The following is a 27,342-nucleotide window of genomic DNA, read 5'->3' on the forward strand; positions in this document are numbered from 1 at the left end:
TAGAGCTTATTTCAAGTAAGAGCTGCCCTTCTGGTCTCTATTACTTAAGCTGTCACAACAGCAAGGCCAGTTCCTCTAATCAACAGCAGCGAGCCTGATAATTTCCTAATAAAGGACTGACTGCAATGAAAGCAAAGCAAGAGTTTCCTTTTCAGGCCCTGGACAGCTGTTCTGCTCCATTTAATTCTCTCTCTGTCGCTCCCTGCCCCTCCTCACCCTCTGCTCTCCATCTCTGCCCTTCTTTGCAGTCACACCACCATTTTTGAGATTTTGCATTTCTTTTTATTCACAACATACAAAATCGATCGGTTCTTCTCTGAGATGGTTAGGTAAGCCACAACTCCTGGCTTGTGGGTTTTATGGCAGTCAGGTGCAGACTTGCTTCCAGAGATTGTTTTTAAAAACTTATTAAAATTCCTGCCAAGTTTAAGAGCTATTATTGCTTCCATATAAACTGCTGTCATATAGACATGGCCTATTATTTTATAAACACATTTGATGTCAAAATCTGTAGTCGTGTCTGGTCAAGTTAAAAGTAGATTGCTGGGGAGACTTCCTGGAACATTCAAGATGCCCAAAAAGTCATTGAGGAGGAAGTGAGTTTGAATTTGAATGTCAGATTGCTAATTTACGTGGATCCCGTCATTCACCTAGTCAGCAAATATATATTATGGACCAACTGTGTACCATGCTATGCTTCAGACACACCAGGGACACTAAGATGAGGAAGGCATTGTCCCTGTCCTATTGCTAGTGAGGCAGACGTGAAAACACATGCAGCTCAAATAACACCACTAATGAAAGTATATACAGGCCGGGCACGGTGGCTCACACCTGTAATCACAGCACTTTGGGAGGCCAGGGCAGGTGGATCACGAGGTCAAGAAATCGAGACCATCCTGGCCAACATGGTGAAACCCTGTCTCTACTAATAATACAAAAATTAGCTGTGTGTGATGGTGTGCGCTTGTAGTCCCAGCTACTCAGGAGGTTGAGGCAGGAGAATCTCTTGCACCCGGGAGGCAGAGGTTGCAGTGAGCCAAGATCACGCCACTGCACTCCAGCCTGGCGATAGAGTGAGACTTTGTCTCAAAAAAAAAAAAAAAAAAAAAAAAGAAAGTATATTCAGGAGGCAGAGTGCTTGTGATTTGTTACTGCTCCACTTAAAATTGCTCATACTCAAAAGCAGTTTGTCAGGGTTTTCTGTGTAGAGCTGGGAGGAGTGTGCTACTGGCATCTGGTGAACAGAGACCATGGATGCTGCTAAATATCCCACAATATGTAGAAGAGGCCCCCTCCTTAGCCCCCAACAAAGAATTATTCAGCCGCAGATACCAGTGGTGCCCAGGCTCAGAAACTGCTCTAGAGCAAAGCAGCATCTGCACTGAATCCAGATATTTCATATAATTCCCTGAGTTCTGGTCTAGCTTGCTTGTGTTAACAAACACATGCTGGCCAGGCGCAGTGCCTCACGCCTGTAGTCCCAACACTTCCAGAGGCTGAGGCAGTAACACCTCTTGAGCCCAGTTGTTTGAGACCAGCCTGGGAAACATGGCAAAACCCATCTCTATAGAAAATACAAGAATTAGCTGGATGTGGTGGCACCTGCCTATAGTCCCAGTCACTCAGGAGGCTGAGGTGGGAAGATGGCTTGAGCCTGGGAGGTCGAGGCTGCAGTGAGCCATGATTGAACCCCTGCAGTCCGGCCTGGGCAACAGAGCGAGACCTTGTCTCAAAAACAAAAGAAAACGAAAACCTGAAATCCCCTGCTGACCTCCCTCCGTTATGTTCTACTGTCAAGATATACCTCAATTCCTGTGACTAGGGACGTTGGAAAGCAACGTTTTAAAATTTATTTTGCAGTCTTTGATTCCAAGTTGTTTATATCTTAGAATTCTTTCCTTTCATGTCTTTCGTCCATCGTTCATTTCCCCAAGTCACATCTTGATGGCCTGCGCTGTGAGTCAGATGGCTTTTCTGTAGCCAAGGTTATGTGCCTGGGGACGGCCCTCCACCCCATCCTCTAAAAAGGCAGGCTTTCAGACCCCAAGGTACTTACAGATTGCTAATTCATTCTCTTTCTCCTTTTCCAGGCCTTTCATAAAGTCTTTATTTCCGGAAAATCTGCAAGCTGACAAGAAAGGGCGCCCAACTACTGCCGGAAGCAAAATAAAGGTTAGTTCTATTTTAGGAAATTTATAGATTCTTAAAAGGGCTAGGGCTTCCTAGGAGTCAGGAACTGCACCCCTGGGCCAGGATACGAGGTCAGCGAGATGTGAGGAGATGGTTACAGAAGATGCTCAGAAGTAATGTCGCTGCTTGTTAAAAGGTTCCAGGACGCAAGCTGAATTTGACTTGGCTGTACCAAAATCTTAAATGGTTTAAGTACCTCATAGCTTAATAGTCAGCAGCTGATAATCAGCAACTTTCTAAGAGAAAATGGCTTTATACAGAATCTGGAAGAATTTATGTTAAACTATCAGGGAAATGTTGTGGTTCGGAGCCATGTTTTGGATATTGATAACAGTTTTCCAGGCCAAGCCCAAAAACCTGCCAGTTATGGAACGTTACTTGCCAGAAATTCTACTTGGTCTTTTAGGGGCAATTTATGCGTCCCTCCTCACTGGGCCCTGCAGGCCTTTCCTTGCTGGGAATTGAAGACACATCTGGCCACATGGTGTCTCAAAGTCTGAAGGAAATCTTACAGTGTTTCTCAGGAAGTAGGCAGGGTTCTGTGGTACCTGAGCCATTGTGTGGCAAAATTCGTTGTCCCTAATTACACTCTGAATTAAGAGTTTGTGGGCTGGGCGCAGTGGCTCATGCCTGTAATCCCAGCACTTTGGGAGGCCGAGGCAGGCGGATCACCTGAGGTCGGGAATTCAAGACCAGCCTGACCAACATGGAGAGGAGAAACCCTGTCTCTACTAAAAATACAAAATTAGCCAAGCGTGGTGGTGGGCGCCTGTAATCCCAGCTACTCAGGAGGCTGAGGCAGGAGAATCACTTGAGCCCGGGAGGCAGAGGTTGCAGTGAGCCAAGATAGCGCCATTGCACTCCAGCTTGGGCAAGAAGAGTGAAACTCTGTCTCAAAAAAAAAAAAGGTCTGTGTCAGCCACATGTAGTGGTTCAGGCCTGTAATCCCAACACTTTTGGAGGCCAAGGAGGGAGGATTCCTTGATCCCAGGAGTTTGAGACCAACCTGTGCGACATAATGAGAACCCCATCTCTACTAAAAATAAAAATTAGGTGTGGTGGCTCACATCTATGCTCTTAGCTACTTGGGAGGCTGAGGCAGGAGAATCACTTTAGTCAAGGAAGTCAAAGCTACAGTGAGCTGTGATTGCCCCAGTCTGGGGGACAGAACGAGACCCTATCTCAAAAAAAAAAAAAAAAAAAAATTTGTTTTTGTCATTGTGTCACACACACTTAATCTTGTAACTCTAAGAAATATTCACTAAGCTATTTTTAAAAATCATGCTGGTTAAGAAGAATTTTTTAAAAAAATTATACCAGCTAAATACTTCCTCAGTTTTTCAATCAAAGGAATGGTTGAGTGACAGCAGGGCTTTGAGTTTGCTTGCCTGTGTTTGAATCTCAGCTCTGGCTTTTCCTCGCTGTGTGCTTGCCAAGGTGTTACTTATGCTCTCAGTGCCCTCACCGCTTCCCTGTAAAATGGAGATATTGGTGTCTATCTTAAGAGATTACTGTGATGCTTCAGCTTCGTAATTCATTGGAAGCATGTAACGCAGTGCCTAAGGCATACTGAACACAAGATGTATATATGTGCTCTGACTACATTCTTCCCCTTTAGCCCCATTCCTATATCACCGTTGTTGGTCTCTGCTTAATTGTTGCTTTTTCCTTTTTTGTAAAGTTGGGTTCTCACAATGTCACCCAGGCTGGTCTTGAACTCCTGGGCTCAAGCAATCCTCCCGCCTCAGCCTCCCAAAGTGCTGGGATTACAGGTGCTGCAAGCAACTGAGTCCAACCTGGGCTTTCAGCTGTAGGGTAGAGCCCTCTGAGTGTCAAGAACATCATATTGAAAGAACTAGAGAAATTTAGTAGCCCCAGGACAGCCACTGGGTTAGGCTCACTGGAGCAGAAAGCTGAAGGCAGAAAACAGATGAAATTCTCATGAGGCCCATATATTACTGTCTGTGTGAAGTTTCTGACTCATGCCTTTACTGCAAAGTGCTGGATAAGGATTAACTCTGGGCTGGAAAATCGAGTCATAAGACTGTCACATTCAGATCCAAGGGGCCCGGATCATCCAGGTTATGATGACTCATTTTCAAGTGATCTGGATTATTCTCTATAAAAAGGAGAGCAAGGGTAGGGACACTTTTTTCCTCCTTGAAGATTTGTCCCCTTTCTTTTCCTTCATATGCTTGTCTGGTTGAAGGTTCAAAGTGCCATCATTGTGTGGGGTGTTTCCAAAATGTTTAGGTTTACAAGTCTCAGGCCCTTTTCTAGGGAGGTCAAGCTGAAGTCAGCCAGTTTACCTAAAGAGAGTACAGCATGTTTTCCCACCTCCAGGCACACTCTCCTCGGTGGATGTTGTGACCTCTGTCTGCCTGGCTGTCTGCCTCCACATAGGAATAAAAGTTTCTCCCAGTACCTCTTACAGCTACAAAGCCATGGCCCAATCTCCGATACATTCCATATCCACAGTATTTTGCAGACATCACTGTCGTCTTAACAATATCCCTGAGGCATAAGCATTTAAAAGGGTTCTGAGTTCCTTGAAAAAAAAATTAAACTGGTGTTCAAGGTCATCGTAGTGTTATATATTTCATTATCTTGTAATTATTTAAAGATGTAAACTGATTTGCAGGATTTAACTAATATTCATTTGATGGGAACTCTTATTATCTTGATTATAAATAAAAGTATAAATATAGTAATATTTAATAGCACTTGATTTTGAGGTTTTACTTAATTCGATATTGTTGTGTCTGGAAGGGACCAGTACAGGTTGAGCATCCCAAATCCTGAAATGCTCCAACGAGCATTTCCTTTGAGCATCATGTTGGTGCTCAAAAAGTTTCAAATTTTGGAGCATTTTGGATTTCAGCTTTTCAGATTCGGGATACTCTACTATAAAGTATAATGCAGGCCGGGCACGGTGGCTCATGGCCACCTAGCACTTTGGGAGGCCAATGTGGGTGGATCATTTCAGGCCAGTCTGGCCAACATGGTGAAACCCCATCTCTACTAAAAATACAAAAATTAGGCCGGGCGCAGTGGCTCACGCCTGTAATCCCAGCACTTTGGGAGGCCGAGGCAGGCGGATCACGAGGTCAGGTGATCAAGACCATCCTGGCTAATATGGTGAAACCCCGTCTCTACTAAAAATACAAAAAACTTAGCCGGGTGTGGTCGCGGGCACCTGTAGTCCCAGCTACTCGGGAGGCTGAGGCAGGAGAATGGCGTGAACCTGGGAGGCAGAGCTTGCAGTGAGCCAAGATTGCGCCACTGCACTCCAGCCTGGGCGACAGAGCGAGACTCCGTCTCAAAAAAAAAAAAAAAAAAAAATTAGCTGGGCATGGTGGAGGGCGCCTATAATCCCAGCTACTCAGGAGGCTGAGGCAGGAGAATCACTTGAGCCCAGGAGATGGAGGTTGCCGTGAGCCGAGATTGTGCCATTGATGTGTCAGCCTGGGCGACAGAGCGAGACTCCGTCTCAAAAAATGAAAGAAAGTATAATGCCAATATTCCAAAATCTGAAAAAATCCAAAATCCGAAACACTTCTGGTCCCAAGCATTTCGGATAAGGAATACTCGTCCCATATTTAAATTAGAGTGAAAGATTGATGGTACAGAGAAACAGAATCAAGCCCAGAGGTGGCAAAGACGGACTGGTTACAGCTTTACCTGAGTGCAGCTGGAGCTGTAAGGGACATGACAGAGGAGGTGTAGGCATCATGTAGGTGATTGGATTGGTTGGGGATTTTTTTGGTTTGTTTTTTGTTTTTGTTTTTTATGTGTGTGTGTGAAATGGAGGCTTGCTCTGTCACCCAGGCTGAAGTACAGCGATGTGATCTTGGCTCACTGCAACCTCCGCCTCCCAGATTCAAGCGATCCTCCTGCCTCAGCCTCCAAAGTGGCTGGACTACAGGCGGCACCACCATACCTGGCTAATTTTTGGGTTTTTTTTTTTTTAGTAGAGATGAGTTTTCACCATGTTGGCCAGGCTGGTCTCAAACTCCTGACTTCAATTGATCCGCCTGTCTCAGCCCCACAAAGTGCTGAGATTACAGGAGTGAGCCATTGCACCTGGCCTGATTGTTTGTTTTTTAATGTCTATTTCAATCTCTAGATTAAATTAGAGGTCTTCTAGTTCAACCTACTTAGTTTACAGATAGAGAACTGAGGGCCAGAGAAATCTAGTGATTAGTCATGTAGCTTGCAAATAAAGGTGCCAGGACCCACAGTCAGGCCTGCTGTCATCTCTGAAGGTAGAAGAGGAGCTTTCACCCTAAGCCCTTTCTCACTGTGCTGTCTGTATATTTTAACACCTGCTTCTGTTGAGCAAGTGCTATTGGTGCCTTTCTGTCCTAACTCAGAGACCCTTCTTGGCTGGAATCAGAATTAAATTGAGTTACTGCTTCACAACCACCTCAGCAGACATCTTAAGTTGACCCAAGGCTGGGCACAGTGGTTCATACCTGTAATCTCAGCACTCTGGGAGGCCAAGGGGGGAAGATTGCTTGAGGCCAGGATTGGAGACCAGCCTGGGAAATATAGTGAGACCCCATCTCTACAAAAACATTTTTTAAAAAATTAGCTGGGTGTGGTGGCATGTGCTTCCAGTCCCAGGTTACACAGAGGGCTTAAGTAGAAGGATCATTTGAGCTTGGGTGGCCTAGGCTGCAGTGATCTGTGATCATGCCACTCTACTCCATCCTGGACAACAGAGCAAGATCGTGTTTCAAAAATTAAAAATAAATAAATAAGTAAAGTTGACCCATGGCTATTGAAATGCAGGATAATTTTGATGGTTAAGATGTATTTCTATTTGTTGAAATTATTCACAGCCTGGTGGCTTCTGTCTAACCCTACCTCACCCAGTTAATTCCTTTTATATCACACTAAAAGATCCCATCTCTTTGTCAGCAAGGCAGGATAGCATTGTTCCCAAAGAACAGGCTTGGTAGCCTGTGGATGCCGGTTCAAGCTTTGCTTCTCTTGCATGCAGATTGTGTCATCTTGAGCAATACTTTGTTTCTTTAAGGCCCAGCTTTCTCATCTAAAAACAGGAATAATATTAAATAGTAGCTACCTCTTCAGGTTGTTGTGGGGCATAAATGAGATAATCCATGTATCTAATCCATGCTGCAAACTCAGTAAATGTTATCTGTCACTATTTTAGCTGGAGAGGAATATGGCAAGTGACTTATAAACTTAAGTCACACTTGCCTCTGTATGTTTTCTTATGCTGAGGTGAGAAAGAAGGAATGCTGTTAAATACTTAGGACAAAAGAGTTTGCCAAGTTATTCTTGGAAATTATAAGTTGTAGGCCAGGCGCAGTGACTCACGCCTGTAATCCCAGCACTTTGGGAGGCCGAGGCAGGTGGATCACCTGAGGTCAGGAGTTCAAGACCAGCCTGACCAACATGGTGAAACCCCGTCTCTACTAAAATTACAAAAATTAGCTGGGCCTGGTGGCATGTGCCTGTAGTCCCAGCTACTCAGGAGGCTGAGGCAGGATAATCGCTTGAACCTGGGAGGCGGAGGTTGCAATAAGCTAAGACCACGCCACTGCACTCCACCCTGGGCCACAGAGTAAGACTCTGTCTCAAAAAAAAAAAAAAAAAAAAAAAAAAAAAAAAAAGTTGTAATTAAATACAAAACTAAAATCTAAAATAAAGTTTAAAAAATTAAGGATTTGGGGACTTTAAGAAAAAAAAGCTGTGTTATATTCAACTCTGCAGTCCCTCTCTGCCTCTACCTGATGTGTTGGAAAAATCATCAAATTTGTTGTCAATTGCAGTCTACATCATCAAAGAACATAAGAGACAATTTACTTTTTCATTATAGGACTTTGCTTTGATCATGCAACCTCTGCAGCCCTGTCTGTCCTCAATTTCAAGCATTGCAAAGAAAGCTATTTCCTGCACATCTAAACAGAGAATTTCATTCACCAATGAATATCTTGCTTTGAATATACTCAATAGTTTTTCTCAAGGGTTTCAGATTTCCGAAACCCATGAAAACAGAAAAGTCCTAATTGAGAGAGGGTTGTCTCTTGCAAGCAAATCCCTTCTGCTGACTTTGTAATGGTTTTCTGGCTTTGGAGGTCCCTTTTGGCTTTTTTCTTTTAGAGGTTTTCTCTCTTCATGCTGCTTTGCTTGGAAGTGGAGTTCGCATGTGTACCACATCCTTGGACCCACAGGGCGTGCTCAGCTGTGGGGTGGGAATGCTGATGTGAGCTCTACTCCCGTTTCTTCAAAGGTTGAGATTCTCAGGGTTCAAAATACTTCGTAAGCAATTTCTGCTTTATGTGGCTTTTTCTGCTTGAATCCATTTATACTTTGGGTACCCAGCGCACAGGCATTAATAGATGGTTTTATATGGAATATTCTAGATTTGCGAAGAAGTGAGATATCAGCCACAGATAAAGTGTTCAGACTCCGCAGGTTTTTAAATGGACATATTGAGGAAGAAACTGAATGAAATGGCATATCAAAAGTTTATAAATTCTCAAATTTTTATGAATCTCCAATTCTTTAACTATGAATTTTAATCACTTTAGCAAAGTGATTCTTCATTAGTTGGATTGCCAGAAAAGAGAATGTAGGGGATTTGATGATTTATCCTTACAAATAATTTTGGGGGCAAAAAGTTAATGAGAACAATATATCTTCAAAGGCCCTCTATCAGTCTAAAATGAACTTAGTTTGTTAACTGACATGCTTCACTGTACCACTTGAAAATCATGTTGTATGTGAAGATTTATTGGGATTTTTGCTTTTTGTTGTTGTTCTGTTTTCTTAACTGTATTAAAAATGCCTAGTTGTTTTTGAAGATTGAATTTCAAACCCATTTAGGAGTGATAAAGTCATCATAAAAGTTGGCAAAGCTTTCGGAAAGTTTAGTAGACCTGACTTAAGCTTAATGAGCAGATTGTCATGAAGATTAATTCCTAGCTATATATTTCTACAATAGAGTTTTACAAGCCTCCTTTGAAATTTGGTCTTCTGTAGAGAAAGTTCCGTGATGCTGATACTGCTCTTCCTTTCTAGAAACAAGCCAATGACCTCGTGAGCACCCTGATGAAATGTACGCCTCACTACATTCGCTGCATCAAGCCAAATGAAACCAAGAAGCCCAGAGACTGGGAGGAAAGCAGGTATAGGGGGAAACCAGCTTAGGTGGGGCCGGGACCTTTTTCCCTCTGCTCCAGGTGAGCTGTCCTCCGTCACAGGCAGGAGCAGTGTCAGTTGCCCGCACATGTCTTTGTCGTGCTCTTGCGTCTTAACTTTTTCAGGACAAAGGCTATATACTGTTTCTCCTCTGTGTCATTTCCTAAAATGTTAGCAGTGCCATTCATTTCAGAATTAGCAGTTTGTGGTGTTGATCTTGGCTAGTCTGGGGGCAGATGGAAAAAAAACAAAACATAACCTCATACCGCAGAGTCACAATGGTTTTAAAATGAGTTTGAGCTTCTGTGTAGACATTCTTAGTACACCCAGCCCCTGATCGGACCCACAGGATGTGGCCTAGAATGCTTAGCTTGGGGTGGAAAGTGAAGGGCGGAAGACCTGGTAGAAATACGGTCCGGCATTTGCCATGCCTCATGAAGACACCGGGACACGCTGGAGGCTCTGGCATTCCCCCTAAGTACCGTGCTGATGAGCAGAACGACTCTGGGAGGAAAGATGTCAAAGGGAAGATGTCAAAGGGAAATGTGGAGCACAAGAATTCAGCGAGCCCTTTCTGCCCTGACTTCCAAGGAAGCCCACGTCACTGTTCTCCCACAACTAGCATTTAGGGAAGTGGCCTGGGCAGGAGGAAATGGCGGCATTGAGTAGGAGGCTAGAGGGTGTGAATTTTGTGGCCCACTGGGGGACCCAGACACACATTGTTCAGAGGCCTGATCCCACTGTCCATAGAAGCATGGGAAGGAGGGCTGGAGAGACGCTTAAACTACAGAGAGGACCCCAGCCATCGTCACCTAATATCAGTCCCAGGATGGGAGTCTACTGGAATTGCTACCTCTTGTCTTCTCTCTTGGAGAAAAGAAGATAGGCTCTTTTAGGTGTCAAGTGAAGATCTCCAGGTTTAGGTTCCACGGGAAGACCAGGACTAAAATTCCTAGCTGCCAATTACCTCCTGCAAGGGATAGGTATGGCCATTTTCCATCCTGCCCGCAAGATCCTAAACCATGGCAGACAGATGATACCTGATCCTTTAGAGGAAGAAACAGATCCATAGTAAGAAAAACACATAGGTCAAACGTTTACTGTCTGAAAGTTCATTTTATTTAATACTGAATACTTCAGGGTGCAGTCTAAGTCTTTTCTCTCCTCTGAAGAAGCCAGGCTGCGTGGATGTAGGAGCTGCCATGTTTTCAATCCACAACGTTTCTGAATAATCTCATCCATAGATGCATATTCTTAAGGATTTTTTTTTTTTTTTTGAGTCAGAGTCTTGTTGTGTCGCCCAGACTGGAGTGCAGTGTCATGATCTTGGCTCACTGCAACCTCTGCCTCCCGGGTTCAAGCGATTCTCCCGCCTCAGCCTCTTGAGTAGCTGGGATTACAGGTGCCACCACTACGCCCCGCTACTTTTTGTATTTTTAGTAGAGATGGGTTTCACCATCTTGACCAGGCTGGTCTTGAACTCCTGACCTCATGAGCCACCCTCCTCAGCCTCCCAAAGTACTGGGATTTTACAGGCGTGAGCTCCCACCCCTGGCCCCTTAAGGCATCTTTTCCATTCAATCTCTGAAATTTTTCAATTTAATGTAGTCAGATTCCTTCTATAATATTGTCCATTAATGATATTCAGGCCCTGATGAGGAGCTCATACTTTCTAAAGTGACCAACTCTTCTTTGGTCAATTCTTACTTTAGGAGGCTGTACAGTCCTTCTCTAGTTCACTTTGAAAACATGCCATAAGAATCATTCTCGGCCGGGCGCAGTGGTTCATACCCGTAATCCCAGCACTTTGGGAGGCCGAGGCAGGCGGATCGCAAGGTCAGGAGATTGAGACCATCCTGGGTAACATGGTGAAACCTGTCTCTGATAAAAATACAAAAAGAAATTAGCTGGGCTTGGTGGCGGGCGCCTGTAGTCCCAGCTACTCGGGAGGCTGAGGCAGGAGAATGGCGTGAACCCGGGAGGTGGAGCTTGCAGTGAGCCAAGATTGCACCACTGCACTCCAGCCTGGGTGACAGAGCGAGACTCCATCTGAAAAAAAAAAAAAAAAAAAAAAATCATTCTCGTCACTTTGCCACTGGACAGCTTTTCTGTTAGTTCGAGGTGACCATCGTGTTTCCTTTGAATCTTCTCTTCTACAGGTTAATCCCTCTCAGTTCCCTCAACAGTTTCTCTGGGACATGAAATGTAAGCATTCCCCATCTGATCCCTTCTCTTGGATGTACTTAGTTTGGCCTCTGCTTTTGTGAAATGTGTAGTTCAGTTTCTCCTTTCAGACTAAGAGGGTAGCAGCATTGTCATCTCTTCCCGTCTAAAAATGTATTATGCTTACACCCAGGAGTTTTAGGCTGCAGTGAGCCATGATTGAGCCACTACACTCCAGCCCAGGTGATAGAGACCCCAAGTCAATCAATCAATCAGTCAATCAATCAAATAGAAAACATCTTGTTTTGCCCTCTTACGTTGGTTCCCAAACTTGAGCCTGCCTCAGAATCCCCAGGAGGCCTTGTTAAAGCTGAGATTTCTGGGCTCCATCCCGAGTTTCTGATGCAGTGAGTCTGAAGTGGGGCCCGTGCGTGTACATCTTAAAAATCTTGCAGGTGGTGCTGGTGATGATGGCCCAGGCATTGCACTTGGAGAATCACTGATCTAGAGCAAAGAACTAGACTGGGATTTGCAAGACCTGTGTCCTGGTACTGACATATCACTAAGTTGTTAGAGTGAGACTCTTCATCTCCTTAGCCCTCAGTTCCTTCCTTCTAAGAGGGTCCATCTAGAATAGGATCTCCTTCCGTCTGACAGAATGAAGGCTTCCAGACAGTGGCTGTCAGTCTGCCTCTGTCTCTGTCACTTTTACACTCACCTCTCACACATACCCACACGTGCACATCCCACCCACGCATACATCCACATGTACACACACACACACACAATAGAACAGTGATATTAAATCAATACTCCAATATGATTACTCCAATCGAATCTTTAGTCAACCTTAGAAATACATTATGAGAGTCTTGGAAGCAGAGGTATTGCCAAAGGGGGTCTTAGCCCACCTTCCCCCATTTCAACCTCTATCCACCTGTCCTTCCCAGCAAATACTCTTAAATGAAAACATCTCACTTGCCCTACAAATGCAGTACCTCCCCTAGCACACCATCCTGTACCCCACGTAGATAGATCTGCTGAAAGCACCTCTAAAATAGAAATTTTGCAATAGCTGCTTGGAAGTTCACCAACGCTGATGCTGCCTTCTTGTAAAAATCCACCTTGATTCATTGGAATATCAGAAAATGGAGAAATTAAATGAGTGGTACATTTTATTCAGTAAATCCTCATAGGATGAGGATGGTATTTTCTCTTTTCTTTTTTTTTTTTTTTTTTAATGATTCCCCTTCTTTGAATTGCAGCAAAAAATTTTATGACATGCATTCAGATAAACTGGTTTTAAGAAGTTCAAGGTACTAGTCGGTCGAGCATTGATTTATAATTCCAGTAAGATCGCTTTCTGGGATTCCACCCTTAATCCCGGTTTGGGTTTATTGTGTAACAGATGGTTTCACTCCATCAGTGAGTCAGGAGTGTTGGGGTCCGTGAAAGGGCAGTGTGCTTCACTGGCCAGGATTACACACCCAGTTGAAGCTCCTGGTGAAGAGGGTTACTCATCCCACAAGTTTATGGGGTATGGGGTTTTTCTTTTCCTGTTGCAAATGTGTTTTTGTTTGGGTTCTGGCAAGGTTGCTTGCCCTGGATTCTGAATTGCTGCCTTGCAGAGTTCTCTAGCCCTGATCAATTTGAGTAAACGGCCAGGGACAGTCTTGGAAAAAGACTCTCTCTGCAAGACGGAGTTGGCATAGCCTAGGGAACAACCGGGCACTGTCTGGCCGGTGACTGCTGAGGAGGTGACAGTGCTCCAGGAATATGCAAAAATCAACTTGTGTCCCTTTGGTGACCCCAAATTTTAAACATTACAGAACTTGCTAGACTGATTTCTACAAGAAAATTTCTTGATGGTGGAAGCTGTAATGAATGAAACAATGTTTTAACATGAGGAATACTCCTTCCTATGTGATTCATGGGAAAGGAACGTTTCTGCTTGAATTAATGGGTGATGCATTCCTGCCTCGAAAGCCTGGCGTGAAGCCAGTATTTATGAAAAGTACTTTGAAATGAGCAGAACCTTTAAATGAACAGCTCCATGCATTTTTCTCACTAGAGAAAAGGCCAGTGGCGAGTTTTAGATTTGGAGGATGAGAGAAAGGAAAATTAATTATTTTTAATTTAATTACCTTTTTAATTGACGTATTTCTTTCTCTCTCTCTCTCTCTGTCTCTCTCTGTCTCTGTCTGACTTATATGGGCAAAGGTGGATATTTAGTACAGACGGGGTTTCACTGTGTTGGCCAGGCTGGTCTCGAACTTCTGACCTCATGATCCACCATCTCGGCCTCCCAAAGTGCTGGGATTACAAGCGTGAGCCACTGCGCCCGGCTTAACTCTTTGCGCATAGAGGCTTTTTAAAAGTTAATAATCTTAGAGGAATCAGCATTTCTGGCTCTTGGCTCTGTAAGACCCATCAAACTGGAGACTCTTAAACACCGCTCCCATTGTGACCCCATCCTTCCAATCAGCCAAGGTTGCACCCCCAGTGTGAGCTTCATCTGTACCCCTCCTCCTGTCCCACAGCACCCCACCACTGGCCTTTCCTATCCTTGTGCCTTTGCTTTCACAGCCCTCTGCCTTGTCCTCTGCACCTCGTGGATTCAACTGACCCCTCCAGGCCCAGGCACATCACAGTGCTCCTGAGAACCCCCATACTGTGAAAAATCCATTTCCTTCTCTATTCTCCTTTCCTGGTTTACATATTGTAGCTGGGAATGGATGAGAATAATAACAGCTTTACTTCGCTCATGCTACGAACTAAGTGCTTTCCATAGAAAGTACTCATCTAGAAAAAAAGAATTTATGCCACCATTCCCGTTTTTACAGAAGAGGAAACTGAGAGACACAGAGAAGTTGCATCATGGCAGGGCCAGTGGCACAGCAGGAATGCGGCGCCAGAGGCTCCTAACCACTGTGCTGCCTGTGTGGGCTCCAGCAGGAATCACAGCATTGTCCTTTTTTGGTGACCCTACCATAGGCAATAGGGACTGTGTGTGACTGGCCCACCGCAGACATCTGCAAGTATGAGGCTTACTTGGAAGTGGTGGTTTCTGTAAGAGCCTTACTGGGGAGACGGCTGTCGGGAACCGGCGTGACATCGGAATGAGGATGCTTCTGATGGCCTTTTCAGCTCCGCAGCTCCTGAAGGCCCATTTTGCTGAGTGCGTTAGCCCCACTGTCAGCACAGATAACCCCAGATGTACCAAACAGGGAGCGCGAGGAGTTACCTCCCTACTGCAGCACAATCCTGACATTCCGTCTTCAAAAGAGAGAGACTTTACTTTTTATGTCTAATTTGCCTCAATATACCATGTTTTCAAGTGTCTGTGTTCAGCCAGCTTGCATAGCACGCAGCCCAGGCCCAATTTAACTTCCCAGAGTGGATGATCTGAAGCAAGTGTTCAGGATCTGTCGGCATCCAGAACACCGTGTTTCCCAGCCAGTGGTGGGTTTTCATAAGGCACAGGTCCGTGCTCCACCCTAGACCCAGCAGGCCTACTAAAACAGCAACCCCAAGGTGTGGGGCATGGGCCATCTTCTGGTATGAAAATCCTCATGTGTGAGAATATTAACCTAATAGTTCTTTATGTCTATTTTTTCAAAAGAGATTGCTAGATTTTTACTAATAAGAAACCAGGATGGGCCAGGTGTGGTGGATCACCTGAGGCCAAGAGTTCAAGACCAGTCTGGCCAACATAGCGAAACTCCATCTCTACTAAAAAATACAAAAAATGAGCCAGGCATGATGGCACACACCTGTAATCCCAGCTACTCGAGAGACTGAGGCAGGAGAATCTCTTGAACCCATGAGGCAGAGGTTGCAGTGAGCCGAGATTGTGCCACTGCACTCCAGCCCAGATGACAAAGCGAGACTCTGTCTCAAAAGAAAGAGAGAGAGAGAGAAAGATAGAGAAAGAAAAGAAGGAAGCTCTAGCATCATTTAATTCAAAAGTTAAAAGTTCTTTCCTTTAGCCTTCTGATAAACCAATATTTTTGTTCATACTCTAGATGATAGTTAGATGGGTCTTTGTGTTACTGTTATTCTTTGAAACAGATATGTAATACCCTGTTGTTTAATGACTATATTTTATTTATTTATTTATTTTTTGAGATGGAGTCTCACTCTGTCATACAGGCTGGAGTGCAGTGGTGTGATCTCCGCTCACTGCAGCCTCTGCCTCCCAGGTTCAAGTGATTTTCCTGCCTCAGCCTCCCGAGTAGCTGAGACTACAGGTGCACACCACCACGCCCGGCTAATTTTTGTATTTTCAGTAGAGATAACGTTTCACCATGTTGGCCAGGCTGGTCTTGAACTCCTGACCTCAGGTGATACACCTTCCTCAGCCTCCCAAAGTGCTGGGATTACAGGTGTGAGCCACCGTGCCTGGCCTAATTGCTGTATTTCAATATTTTAAAATTAGCATTATGTCATCTGAGAGGTCAGCTCAGTGTTTGAATGCTATAAATTGTAGTCTTTTGAATATGTTTCCCTACAGCTTGGAACTGGGGGTTTGGCTGGTGAGAACACGGGTGAAAGGATTATCCAGTAACGTCCAGGCCCCATTTTCTCCTTTGCACAGGGTAAAGCATCAAGTCGAATATCTGGGTCTGAAAGAGAACATTCGAGTGAGAAGAGCTGGCTATGCCTATCGGCGCATTTTCCAAAAATTCCTACAGAGGTAATGAACTAGTGACTCTGGCCTTTTTTAAAACAGGTTTATTGAGCTATAATTCAAATCTATACAATTCACCCCCTTCAAGTGTATGAGTCAGTGGCTTTTAACATATTCACAGAGTTGTGCAACTATCACCACAGTTAACTTTAGGACATTTTCTTACCCTGAAAAGAAGTCATGCTTCCCTTTGTTGTCAACCCCCAATTTTCCCCTTGCCACGGGCCCAGCCAGTCACTTATCTACCTTCTGTCTACAGATTTGCTTATGCTGGGCTTTTCATAGCAATGGAATCATGTATGTGTCCTCTGTGACTGGCTTCTCTCGCTGAACATAAGATTCATCCATGATGTTGCACTTAAACACCTCCTTCCTGTTAATTGCAGAATAGTAATCCATTGTATGGATATAGCGCAGTTTACTTATTCATTCATCAGTTGATAAACGTCAATTGTTTCCACTTCTTGGCCATTATGAATAATGCTGCTATGAAAATCTGTGTACAAGTTTCTATGCAGTCATATTTCATTTATTTTGGGTGTATGCTTAAAAGTGCAGTTGCGGCCGGGCAAGGTGGCTCACACCTGTAATCCCAGCACTTTGGGAGGCCCAGGCGGACGGACCACGAGGTCAGGAGATCGAGATCATCCTGGCTAACATGGTGAAATCCCGTCCCTAGGCCGCATGCGGTGGCTCAAGCCTGTAATCCCAGCACTTTGGGAGGCCGAGACGGGCAGATCACGAGGTCAGGAGATTGAGACCATCCTGGCTAACACAGTGAAACCCCGTCTCTACTAAAAAAACACAAAAAACTAGCCGGGCGAGGTGGCGGGCGCCTGTAGTCCCAGCTACTCAGGAGGCTGAGACAGGAGAAGGGCGTAAACCCGGGAGGCGGAGCTTGCAGTGAGCTGAGATCCAGCCACTGCACTCCAGCCTGGGTGACAGAGCGAGACTCCGTCTCAAAAACAAAACAAAACAAAAAAAGTGCAATTGCTTGGTCATATGGTAATTCTGCATTTAACCTTTGAGAGGAACTGCCTGATTGTTTTCTGAAGTGACTGCACCATTTTACATTTTATACCACTAGCAGTATTTGAGGCTTCCAATTTATCTAAATCCTTGCCAACATAAGTTATTTTCTAACCATCCTAGTGAGTGTGGAGTGGTATTTCATGGTGGTTTTGATTTGCATTTCCCAGATTGCAAATTATATTGAGGATTTTTTCCTGTGCCTATTAGCTATTTGTATTTCCTCTTTGGAGAAATGTCTGTTAGGCCCTTTGCAATTTTTTAATTGGGTGTTTTGTCTTTTTATTATTGCATTGTAGTAACAATTCTTTTACTGTTATTTCTTGTAGAATAAATCAATAGCCATAACTATTCATTAGGCTGTCTGTTTAGTGTAACACATAAGTTCAGGAATTCTTGATAATTATGCTACAGGAAGGGTGGAGGTTTAACTTGACTGAACAAATTAACAGTATGAAGACAATTTCAGGAAAATATTTAACCCACTTAAGACAATAAGCTTAAAATATTTAACCTCAAAAATCTTGTACAATCCATGTATAAATTTAAACTTGTTTTTATATATCCCTTAACATGTATTTGGCAGGACCCGTACTTAAATTGTTCTTATTTTGTGTTGTTTGTAAAAGGATAAAATGTAGTACCCCTAAAATGTGACATCACTCTAACTTCTCTAATGATTCTGTGGCGTTCCACCATATTTCAACATCTATTTAATTTCCTTTAAGGAATAGGGAAACAAAAAAGAAGCAAGCCAGATTTAGTGTTTTATTTATTTATTTAGAGAAAAGGTCTTGCTCCATTACTCAGGAGTGCAGTGGTGCAACCATAACTCACTGCATCCTTGAACTCCTGGACTCAAGCCATTTTCTACCACCTCAGTCTCCATGTAGTTAGTACTGCAGGCATGCGTCACTACGCCCAGATGACTTTTTACTTTTCATAAAGACAGGGTCTCACTATGTTGTCCCGGCTGCACTCAAGTGATCCTCCCACCTCAACCTCCCAAAGTGTACGGATCATCATCATGAGTGACCACACCGGGCCAAATTGAGCATTCGAGTCAGAAACAGTTACATCTTCCTGATATATTATGCAGGAGCTGGATATAATGGGGTTTTTTTGTTTGTCTGTTTTAATTCAGATTGTATATAACAAAGAACTAGTAGACTGAAGAAGAGGTTAATTACTGTCTTTGGAATCTAGTATTTCTCATAAGACAGTTCTTATTTAGGACTGTTGTTTCTTGTGCTATGAGATTAGGACAGTTGACTCACCATATAGAGGTTATAAAAAAGGGCTAATCATTTCGTATAATAAAGCCTCAGAAACTCAGTCCCCCACATTTGAGTTTCCTAATAATTTTGGAGGTGAGTTAGACTAGGAACAAGGTTCATCCTCTTTGTTCTCTGAATTGAAGACGGCAGTACACCTATAGTGTAAGCAGGACTACGTGAAAGAAATATTTAGGAAGTTGAGAAAATATATTTGTAAGCTTTTGCATCACCATAGCACCATCCATTTGCTGACAAACAACTGAGATGTTAGTTATGAGACTTCCTTAAACAGATCGGTAACACTAGCTTAGAAGAGAGTTTCTCAGCCTGAGACACTGACATTTTAGGCTGGAAGATTCTTTGCTGCCGAGTCTTTCCTGTCTGTCGTGGGATGTTTAGCAGCCTTCTTGGCCTCCACCCACTAGATGCCAGTAGTGTACTTTCCTCTGAGTTGTGGCATCCAATAGTGTATCCAGACATTGACTGATGTTCCCCCTACAGGGCGCAGTCAGTTGAGGAAGTTTGGCTTAGATCATCATTTTTTTTAATTTTTTTTTTTTTTTTTTTTTAGAGATAAAGTCTCCCTTGGTTGCCCAGGCTGATCTTGAACTCTTGGGCTCAAGCAGTCCTCCTGCCTCAGCCTCCCAAAGTGCTGGGATTACAGGCATGAGCTACCATGCCCAGCCCCAAAATACCCTTTTATAATTAAGAGGGACCGGGCTCAGTGGCTCACGCCTATAATCCCAGCACTTTGGGAGGCTAAGGTGGGCATATCACCTGAGGTCAGGAGTTTGAGACCAGCCTGGCCAACTGGTGAAACTTGTCTCTACTAAAAATACAAAAATTAGCCAGGTGCAATGGCACGCATCTGTAATCCCAGCTACTTGGGAGGCTGAGGCATGAGAATCACTCGAACCGGGGGGCGGAGGTTGCAGCGAGCTGGGATGGCGCTGTTGCACTCCAGCCTGGGCGACAGAGCAAGACTCCATCTCAAAAAAAAATTCCACACAGCAAAGGAAACAATCAACAAAATGAAGAGACAACCCACGAAATGGGAGAAAATATTTGCAAACCATCCATCTGACAAGGGATTAATAACCAGAATATAGAAGGAGCTCAAACAACTTTGTGGGAAAAAAAATCTAATAATCCAATCCAAAAAATGAGCAAACGATCTCAATAGATATTTCTCAAAAAAAGACATGCTGATGGCAAACAGACATATGAAACAGTGTTCAATATCACTGGTCATCAGAGAAATGGCAAAGTAAAACTACAATGAGATGTCTCACCCCAATTAAAGTGGCTTTTACCCAAAAGACAGGCAATAACAAATGCTGGCGAGAATGTGGAGAAAGGGAACCATCCTACGCTGTTGGTGGGAATGTAAATTAGTATAACTACTATGGGGAACAGTTTAGAAGTTCCTCCAAAAACTAAAAATAGAGCTACCATATGATCCAGCAATCCCACTCCTAGGTACAGAGCCAAAAGAAAGGAAATCAGGATGTGAAAGAGGTACCTTCACTCCTATGTTTATGGCAGCACTATTCAGGATTTGGAAGCAATCTGCATCCATCAACAGACAAAAGGATAAAGAAAATGTGATACAAGCTGGATGCGGTGGCTCACGCCTGTGATCTCAGCACTTTGGGAGGTCATGGTGGGCAGACCACTTGAGATCAGGAGTTTGAGATCAGCCTGGCCAACATGGTGAAACCCTGTCTCTACTAAAAATACAAAAATTAGCCTAGTGTGGTGGCCCATGCATGTAATGCCAGCTACCCGGGAGGCTGAGGTGGGAAAATTTCCTGAACCCGGGAAGCAAAGGCTGCAATGAGCCAAGATTGTGCCACTGTACTACATACAGCCTGGGTGATGGAGCAAGACCCGGTCTCAAAAAAAAAAAAAAGAAGAAGAAGAAAAGAAAATGTGATACACATAGACAGTGGAGTACTATTCAGGAATAAAAAATAATGAGATCCAGGCCAGGTGTGGTGGCTCCCGCCTGTAATCCCAGCACTTTGGGAGGCCAAGGTGTGTGGATCACTTGAGGTTGGGAGTTTGAGACCAGCCTGGCCAACATGGTGAAACCTCCTCTACTAAAAATACAAAAATTAGCCAGGTGTGGTGGTGCACACCTGTAATTCCAGCTACTCAAGAGGCTGAGGTGGAAGGATTGCTGGAACCCAAGGCGGAGTTTGCAGTGAGCTGAGATTACGCCACTGCCCTCAAACCTGGGTGACAGAGCGAGATTCCATCTCAAAAAAAAATGAGATCCTGCCATTTGCAACAACACGATGGAACTGGAGATCATTATGTTAAGTGAAACAAGCCAGGCACAGAAAGACACACATGACATGTTCTCACTTATTTGTGGGAGCTAAAAATTAAAGTAATTGAGCTCATCAAGATAAAGAATAAAATGATGGTTACCAGAGGCTGGGAAGGGTAGTGGGGGGAGGGGAAGGGAAGTGGAGATGGTTAATGCATACAAAAAAAATAGAAAGAATGAATAAGACCTAGTGTTTGCTAGCACAAGTGGGTGACTATAGTCAAAAATAATTTAATTGTACATTTTAAAACAACTGAAAGAGTACAACTGAATTTCATGTAATACAAAGAAGAAATGTTTGAGGAGATGGGCACGCCATTTTCCATGATGTGATTATTACACATTGCATACCTGTATCAAAATATCTCATGCAATAAGTAAAAAAGAAAAAAAAAAAACTCATGCAACCCATAAATATATATACCCACTGTGTATCCACAAAAATAAAACAACTCATCAGTCCAGGTGCAGTGACTCATGCCTGTAACTCCAGAACATTGGGAGGCTAAGGCAGGAGGATTACTTGAGCCCAGGAGGTCAAGGCTACAGTGAGTTAGCCTGGGTGACAGAGCAAAACCGTGTCTCAAGAAAACAAGAAAAGAGAAACCTGATCAGACCTTTTTTAATCTATTCTTTTTTTTTTTTTTGAGAAACCAGTTCTGAAAGACCTCCTTCCTTCTACCTTGTTTTAAAAACCAACCAACCAACCAACCAAACTGACTTCTATAAGTAATGCTGGGAGTGCTGCCATCTCAGGAGACCAGGAAGTCTGTGCACACTTTTTACCATCTAAGGCCGGACACCCCAACTCCCGGCCGGGAGGTCTGTGGCCACTGGTCTGTGGCCTGTTAGGAACTGGCCCATACAGCAGGAGGTGAGCAGCAGGCCAGCGAGCATTACCGCCTGAGCCCCACCTCCTGTCAGATCAGTGGCGGCATTAGATTCTCACAGGAGCACAAACCCTATTGTAAACTGCACATGCGAGGGATCTGGGTTGTGCGCTCCTTTTGAGAATCTTAATGCCTGATGACCTGAGGTGGAACAGTGTCATCCCAAAACCACCCCCATAACCCCGTCCATAGAAAAATTATCTTCCATGAATCCTGGTGCCACAAAAGGTTGGCTGGTCTAAGGGATCCTGTGCTACGTGCATGAGCTGTGAACTGACTCTGTTGATTTTCCGGATCTGTCCCGAGTGCCATGCTAGCTTCATGGTTCCATGCATGGTACTTTACGCTGTGCCTCATTCTGAGTAGGCATTTTGTGAAATTTCTTACGCATTTTATGTTGAGGAACTTTCACTGAAATGCTTGTATCCTTGGATGTCTCCCTTCTTAGCTCCCCTGCTGTAAGCTTTTCCTTTCAGAAGAGACACATAGCCTTGTGTCTATTGTCAAAAAGTAGCCTCTTTTATTGTTGTCATACTTTTCTTGGTTTGAGAATACTGGGGCCGGGCAAGGTGCCTCACGCCTGTAATCCCAGTCCTTTGGGAGGCCGCAGTGCGCAGATCACCTCAGGTCAGGAGTTCAAGACCAGCCTGACCAACATGGTGAAACCCCGCCACTACTAAAAATACAAAAATTAGCCCGGCACGGTGCCGGGTGCCTGTAGTCCCAGCTACTCAGAAGGCTGAGGCAGCAGAATCTCTTGGATCCAGGAGGCGCAGTGAACTGAGGCTACACCATTGCACTCCAGCCTGGGTGACAAGAGTGAAACTCCGTCTCAAAAAAAAATTACTGGGAGGATAAAGTTTGGAAGGAAATAATTTTTTCATATAAAGGACATTTTCAGTCCCCCACACTATATTTCAAAACTGTTATTGAAGCAGTCCACTCAAAAGTGGCTTGAAGTCCTAATATATGAATGGGCAGGGGTATTTCTCTGGAAAGAACACCATTTTCCATAAGACTCTTGAGTCTGGGATCTTGGTCATGCAGAATTCATCCAGAGTCCACCGCCGACTCTCTCATCCTGTGATGGTCTACAGGTAGTTGAACCATCTCATATAACTTTATTTTTTCCAAAGGTGAGAGGAAAGGCTTTGTTCATAAAATTGCTTTCTAGGTGTCCACAGAAAGGCTGCCAAATGGGAAACAGAAAGTAAAAGCCTGAAGAGAAAGGATATGTTAATACCCAGCACAACTATCCACATATGCATGTATTATACACCCTCCCTAGAAAGGAAGTTCACAGGCCTAAACAGAGCCATGGCTCAGAGACTACCCAGAGTGTAGTGTTGGCTTAGGAAATACTCTATGTGTTTAGTGTGTGTTATTTTCCTCTCTGGAAAATCCTTTATATTTATCAAAACCATCCCTCTTGACTGAATATTGGAGAGCAAAAATCAAAAGATGCCTTAATTCCCCCATGGGTGGGCCCCATGCTCTTAGAGTAAGTTCTGTGCTACTTGAAACAGTAGCAGGAGGCACCCGTTTACACCGTCTCCCCACTATAACTTTTATGCCTTTATAAAGTGTTAAAAAAAAAAAAAAAAACTGTTAGAAATAGCAGCCATGTTGCGTCTTAGAAAATGAGTTTTCCAGAAAACACCTGTCTGAGCTAGGCAATGTGTGTTTCTTTCTGTGGTTGGCAGCAATAAGCCCAAATATGGATTCTGATGCGTAGGAGGAAGAATGTGGTAGAAACATAACAGATTTGCAAAGTTTATCTTGTAGCATGATTTACGCTTCCTCACAAGCATGCTTCCTCTGACCTTGACCTAGCCTCTCAGAATGTGGGGATGATAAAGGCATGCCTCGTCAGCAAAGGCATTCCACGTCATGGGCAAGAGAGGAGAAAGAATAGGAAGCCCAGGAAAGCACAGAGTGGTAGAGAGTGTCCTTGGAGGTCAGAAACAGCCTTAATCTCAAGTGCCAGCAGCTGGGAGTCCCTGGGGTCCGAGCTGCATTTCCTCTGAGAAGGAAACCTGGGATCAGTGATCCAAGAGATAACAAGAGCCGGGAAGAGATTCCAGGCAGAAAGAGGAGCCGGCACAAAGGCCTTGAGAAGAAATATTAGCATATTTGAGTCTTAAACTGAAAATGTGTGATGAAAGGAATGTAAGCTATTATTGCCATCTGTCCAAAATTATCACAGGTACCAATTAGGCAGGGGCACCATTGCCCTGTGCAACCTGCTCCCACGAGTATTATCCTAGAGAAAGACAGTGGCATGTGGCCTTGGTAGGACGACATGTATAGTTGGTTCATGCCCTGGTCTCCAGTGCGATACCAAAGGATGGGGTCAGGATGTATCAGGCTTCATGGAAGCAAAGGAAGCCCCAGGCAATTCCCATGTATTGCCAAGACCCTCACCAGTGGAGGCCTTGTCAGGGTAAGGGAGAGAAAGTCTCTGCAAGGTTCATTACGGTAAAAACAAAACAAAACAAAAAACGCAGCATTAATTTTGTAGGAAAAAATGTGAATTGCCATAAAGATCCATTTCCAGTTGCACAATAAATATACTTCAGTTTATAATTTTAGGTTAGATCAAGCCAAGCAAAACTGTACTCTTAGAAACTTGTCACCTTGAAAGTCTGTAGTCTTTTCCTTCTCACTTCTATCCTCCTTGAACTTTCTGCCTCACCCAATTAGATTCCCAGCACCTACTCATTTTCACTAACTCCCCCAATCACATCTAGAAAGGTTCTGCTATTAGTCATTTATGTGTAGCTTAATTTGTTTTGATTAATGTCATTATACCATATATGAAAGTTATTCATGCTAATGTGTGACTTCCACTCGGCATTTTCATTTTTAAGCTTTTTATCTCTAATTAGGGAATAGGAGGATTTACCTCTCCAGAAAGTTTATGATATTATCAGGCAAGATGCAGACATTTGAGAGGAGCAGAGAAGGCTCCTAAAATCACCTTAGTCCCAACCAGCTGGCCCTGTGGGAGCCCTGGATCCTAAAGGCAGGGCCACTCAAGGTTCCCTTCTCCCTTGGCTGTCATTAATCAGTCTAATCCTGATAGTAGTTTCTGGGAATAAAGGAGGGCCCTGGCTTCGCTCAAGGCCTGGGGACCTAGTGCCTGGGCCCTGGATGTGCTCGCACGTGGGCCACGCCCTCCAACTTCACACCCACGCATGCCCATGATGATTCTGTCCATGTTTGACAAACTGTAATGTGCTTGTCTCTCCTTGATTATATCAGCCTCTGACAAAATAGGCATGTATAGTAGACTGGATAATCTTAAAAAAAAAAAAAAATTTAAATGTGAACCAGTCCATGGCTTTTTTGCAGTGTCATAATGAAAGAGACAGACAGGGATTCAAATCCCATCTCTGACACTTAGCTAAGTAGCCTTGGGCAAGTCATAATTTGCCTCTGTCTCTTACTCTGCAAAATGGAAAACCAACCTGATCAGGTTGCTGTAGGAATGAGGAGATCGTACATCAAAAGCTTCGGTCACAGCACCTCATGCAGAGAGAGCACCCATCTGCATTAGCCAGGAGTGTTCATTATGACTGCTGTGTGCCAGGCATGGTTTAAGGCTCTGGATGTACAGGAGGAGCCACACAGATGTGGCATCCAGTCTCCTGGAGCGCTCACCTTCATGCGGGAGGCATAAATTAACCAAATAAACCCCAACATGAATATAACTACAAATCAGAGTACATGCTCTGAAGGAAAAATATTACTTGCTATGAGAGAAACTAACAAGGGAGCAGTTTTTGATTTTTTGTCCAAGAAGGCCTATCTGGGAGTATCACTGAAGGTGAGACACCCAAGGGGGAGCCAGCCGAGTGATGAGTTTGGGGAGCAGCACACCAGTAGAGGGAAGAGCAAGGGCAGAGGCTCTGAGGAAGGAAAGGGCATGGTGGGCATGAAGAAGAGGCCATTCTTGAAGAAATGCAGCAAGCCAAAGTGAGAGTGAAGAGGCAAGGTTGAAGAACAGCCAAGGACCAGCTCCCAAGGGCCTCATGACCCAGATGCATAGAATTTCAAAGGTGAAAGTTGATATACCATTGTTATAATAGCTGCTTAGCAGGAGCTTTGTAAAACTCTTTGCGTCGTTAAATGCCCTGAAGAAATAGGGAGATTATTATTGAGACAAGACCATTTGATTTTGCCTAGAGAGCACCCCTGGTGACCTTCCACAATGCTATTTTTTAGACAGTGGTAGAAAGAGTCCGCAGGTTTTCACCAGGGTGTTGACAAGGGAATGCTGGGAAAGGGAAGCAGCGGGAGGCAGCTCTGGAACAGGCATCCCAGACTGGGGATTTTTGCAGTCATGGCGGTCCATGCCTGAGCCTTCGAACAGCTGGTAAATAGATGATCAGTAACTTTGCAGCACTGGGCACCTTCAGAGCGGAGCTCTTGCCGCCTTGCTCAGGTAGAAAGCCAGTGTGGTCCCACCCAAGTCTGATTCTCTTCTCCCCAATGTCCCCACAGGTATGCCATTCTGACCAAAGCCACCTGGCCCTCTTGGCAGGGAGATGAGAAGCAAGGCGTCCTGCACCTGCTGCAGTCGGTCAACATGGACAGCGACCAGTTCCAGCTGGGGAGGAGTAAAGTGTTCATCAAAGCCCCCGAGTCTGTGAGTGCTTGGCTGGCTCTCCACTCTCTTCCCTCTTGCAGGGCCCCCGCCAGCCCTGCTCCACCCCTTGCCTGGCTTCTTTTTCTCATTCTTCACTTCACGCCATCAATGCTGTCTCCTCAAAGAAGCCTTCCCTCCCTTCCCGGTCTAAGTGGGTCCTTCCCTAAACACGTGCTCTCCGTAGCCCATCACCGCCCCGTTCATTTCCTGCAGAGCACTGAGCAGGTAGAAAAAGGGGCGTCAGAGAGTGGCTCCTTCCTCACTGACTGTCTCGCTGCTCCCTAGCTGCTACACTCCTTGAGGGCAGGGACTCTTTGTTCCATATGTCTCTATATACCCAAAGTCTCACACAGAAAATGCTCAATAGTTACTTAGTCTCTAAGAGTATCTAAGCTAAAGAGGGACTCCACTGTCCCACCCATGATTAGTTGACACCAAGTCAGTTACACATAGGCTCAGGATTCCTCCTGGAAGGTGCCGCAGAGTGCCGGGTGGGAATTCCCAGGATTGTACCTAGAAGGCCTTGTGGGAGCCTAGAAAGGACTGTGAGGGGGAAAATAGGTGGGAGGAGAAATTTCTGGTTTAGAGAACACAGTACTTACCAGTAAGGCATTCATAATACACATTCACAGTTCACAGACAGACTGCTACAGCTGCGTTTACAGACACTTCTTGCTTTCCTGATGAGAATGTGCTCAGTGAGCCCCATGCATGCCCACAGGAAGTTCTGTTCAGTTCTTCTGCCCAGTTTGCTCCAGGGCTGTAGAATAAAGACATTCATTCCTTTTGAAGCTAGAGAAACTGCTGGAACCAAGGTTCAGCATCATCGTTTCTCGAGGCTCCCTTAACCATCACAAGACCCTGTTTCGAGAGTCAGTGATGAACTTGGCAGAAATCAGTCATGAGACCAAGGGGAAATCGTATGGGGACTCACAGTAAAA

The 27,342-nt window shown here is 44.4% G+C and overlaps 1 protein-coding gene across 1 annotated transcript in view; it reads left to right on the plus strand.

Annotated features, from left to right (window-relative positions):
- LOC105489507 (myosin IE) overlaps window positions 1-27,342 on the plus strand; it is a 239,949-nt gene that overhangs the window by 170,751 nt on the left and 41,856 nt on the right. Inside the window, exons 16-19 of the mRNA XM_011754342.3 lie at window positions 2,094-2,175; window positions 9,247-9,353; window positions 16,127-16,225; window positions 26,257-26,401. Of these exons, the coding sequence (XP_011752644.1) occupies window positions 2,094-2,175; window positions 9,247-9,353; window positions 16,127-16,225; window positions 26,257-26,401 (433 nt within the window). The remainder of the gene's footprint in view (window positions 1-2,093; window positions 2,176-9,246; window positions 9,354-16,126; window positions 16,226-26,256; window positions 26,402-27,342) is intronic.

Source organism: Macaca nemestrina, chromosome 7 (genome assembly GCF_043159975.1).
Source record: "Macaca nemestrina isolate mMacNem1 chromosome 7, mMacNem.hap1, whole genome shotgun sequence".
Classification (NCBI taxonomy): domain Eukaryota; kingdom Metazoa; phylum Chordata; class Mammalia; order Primates; family Cercopithecidae; genus Macaca; species Macaca nemestrina.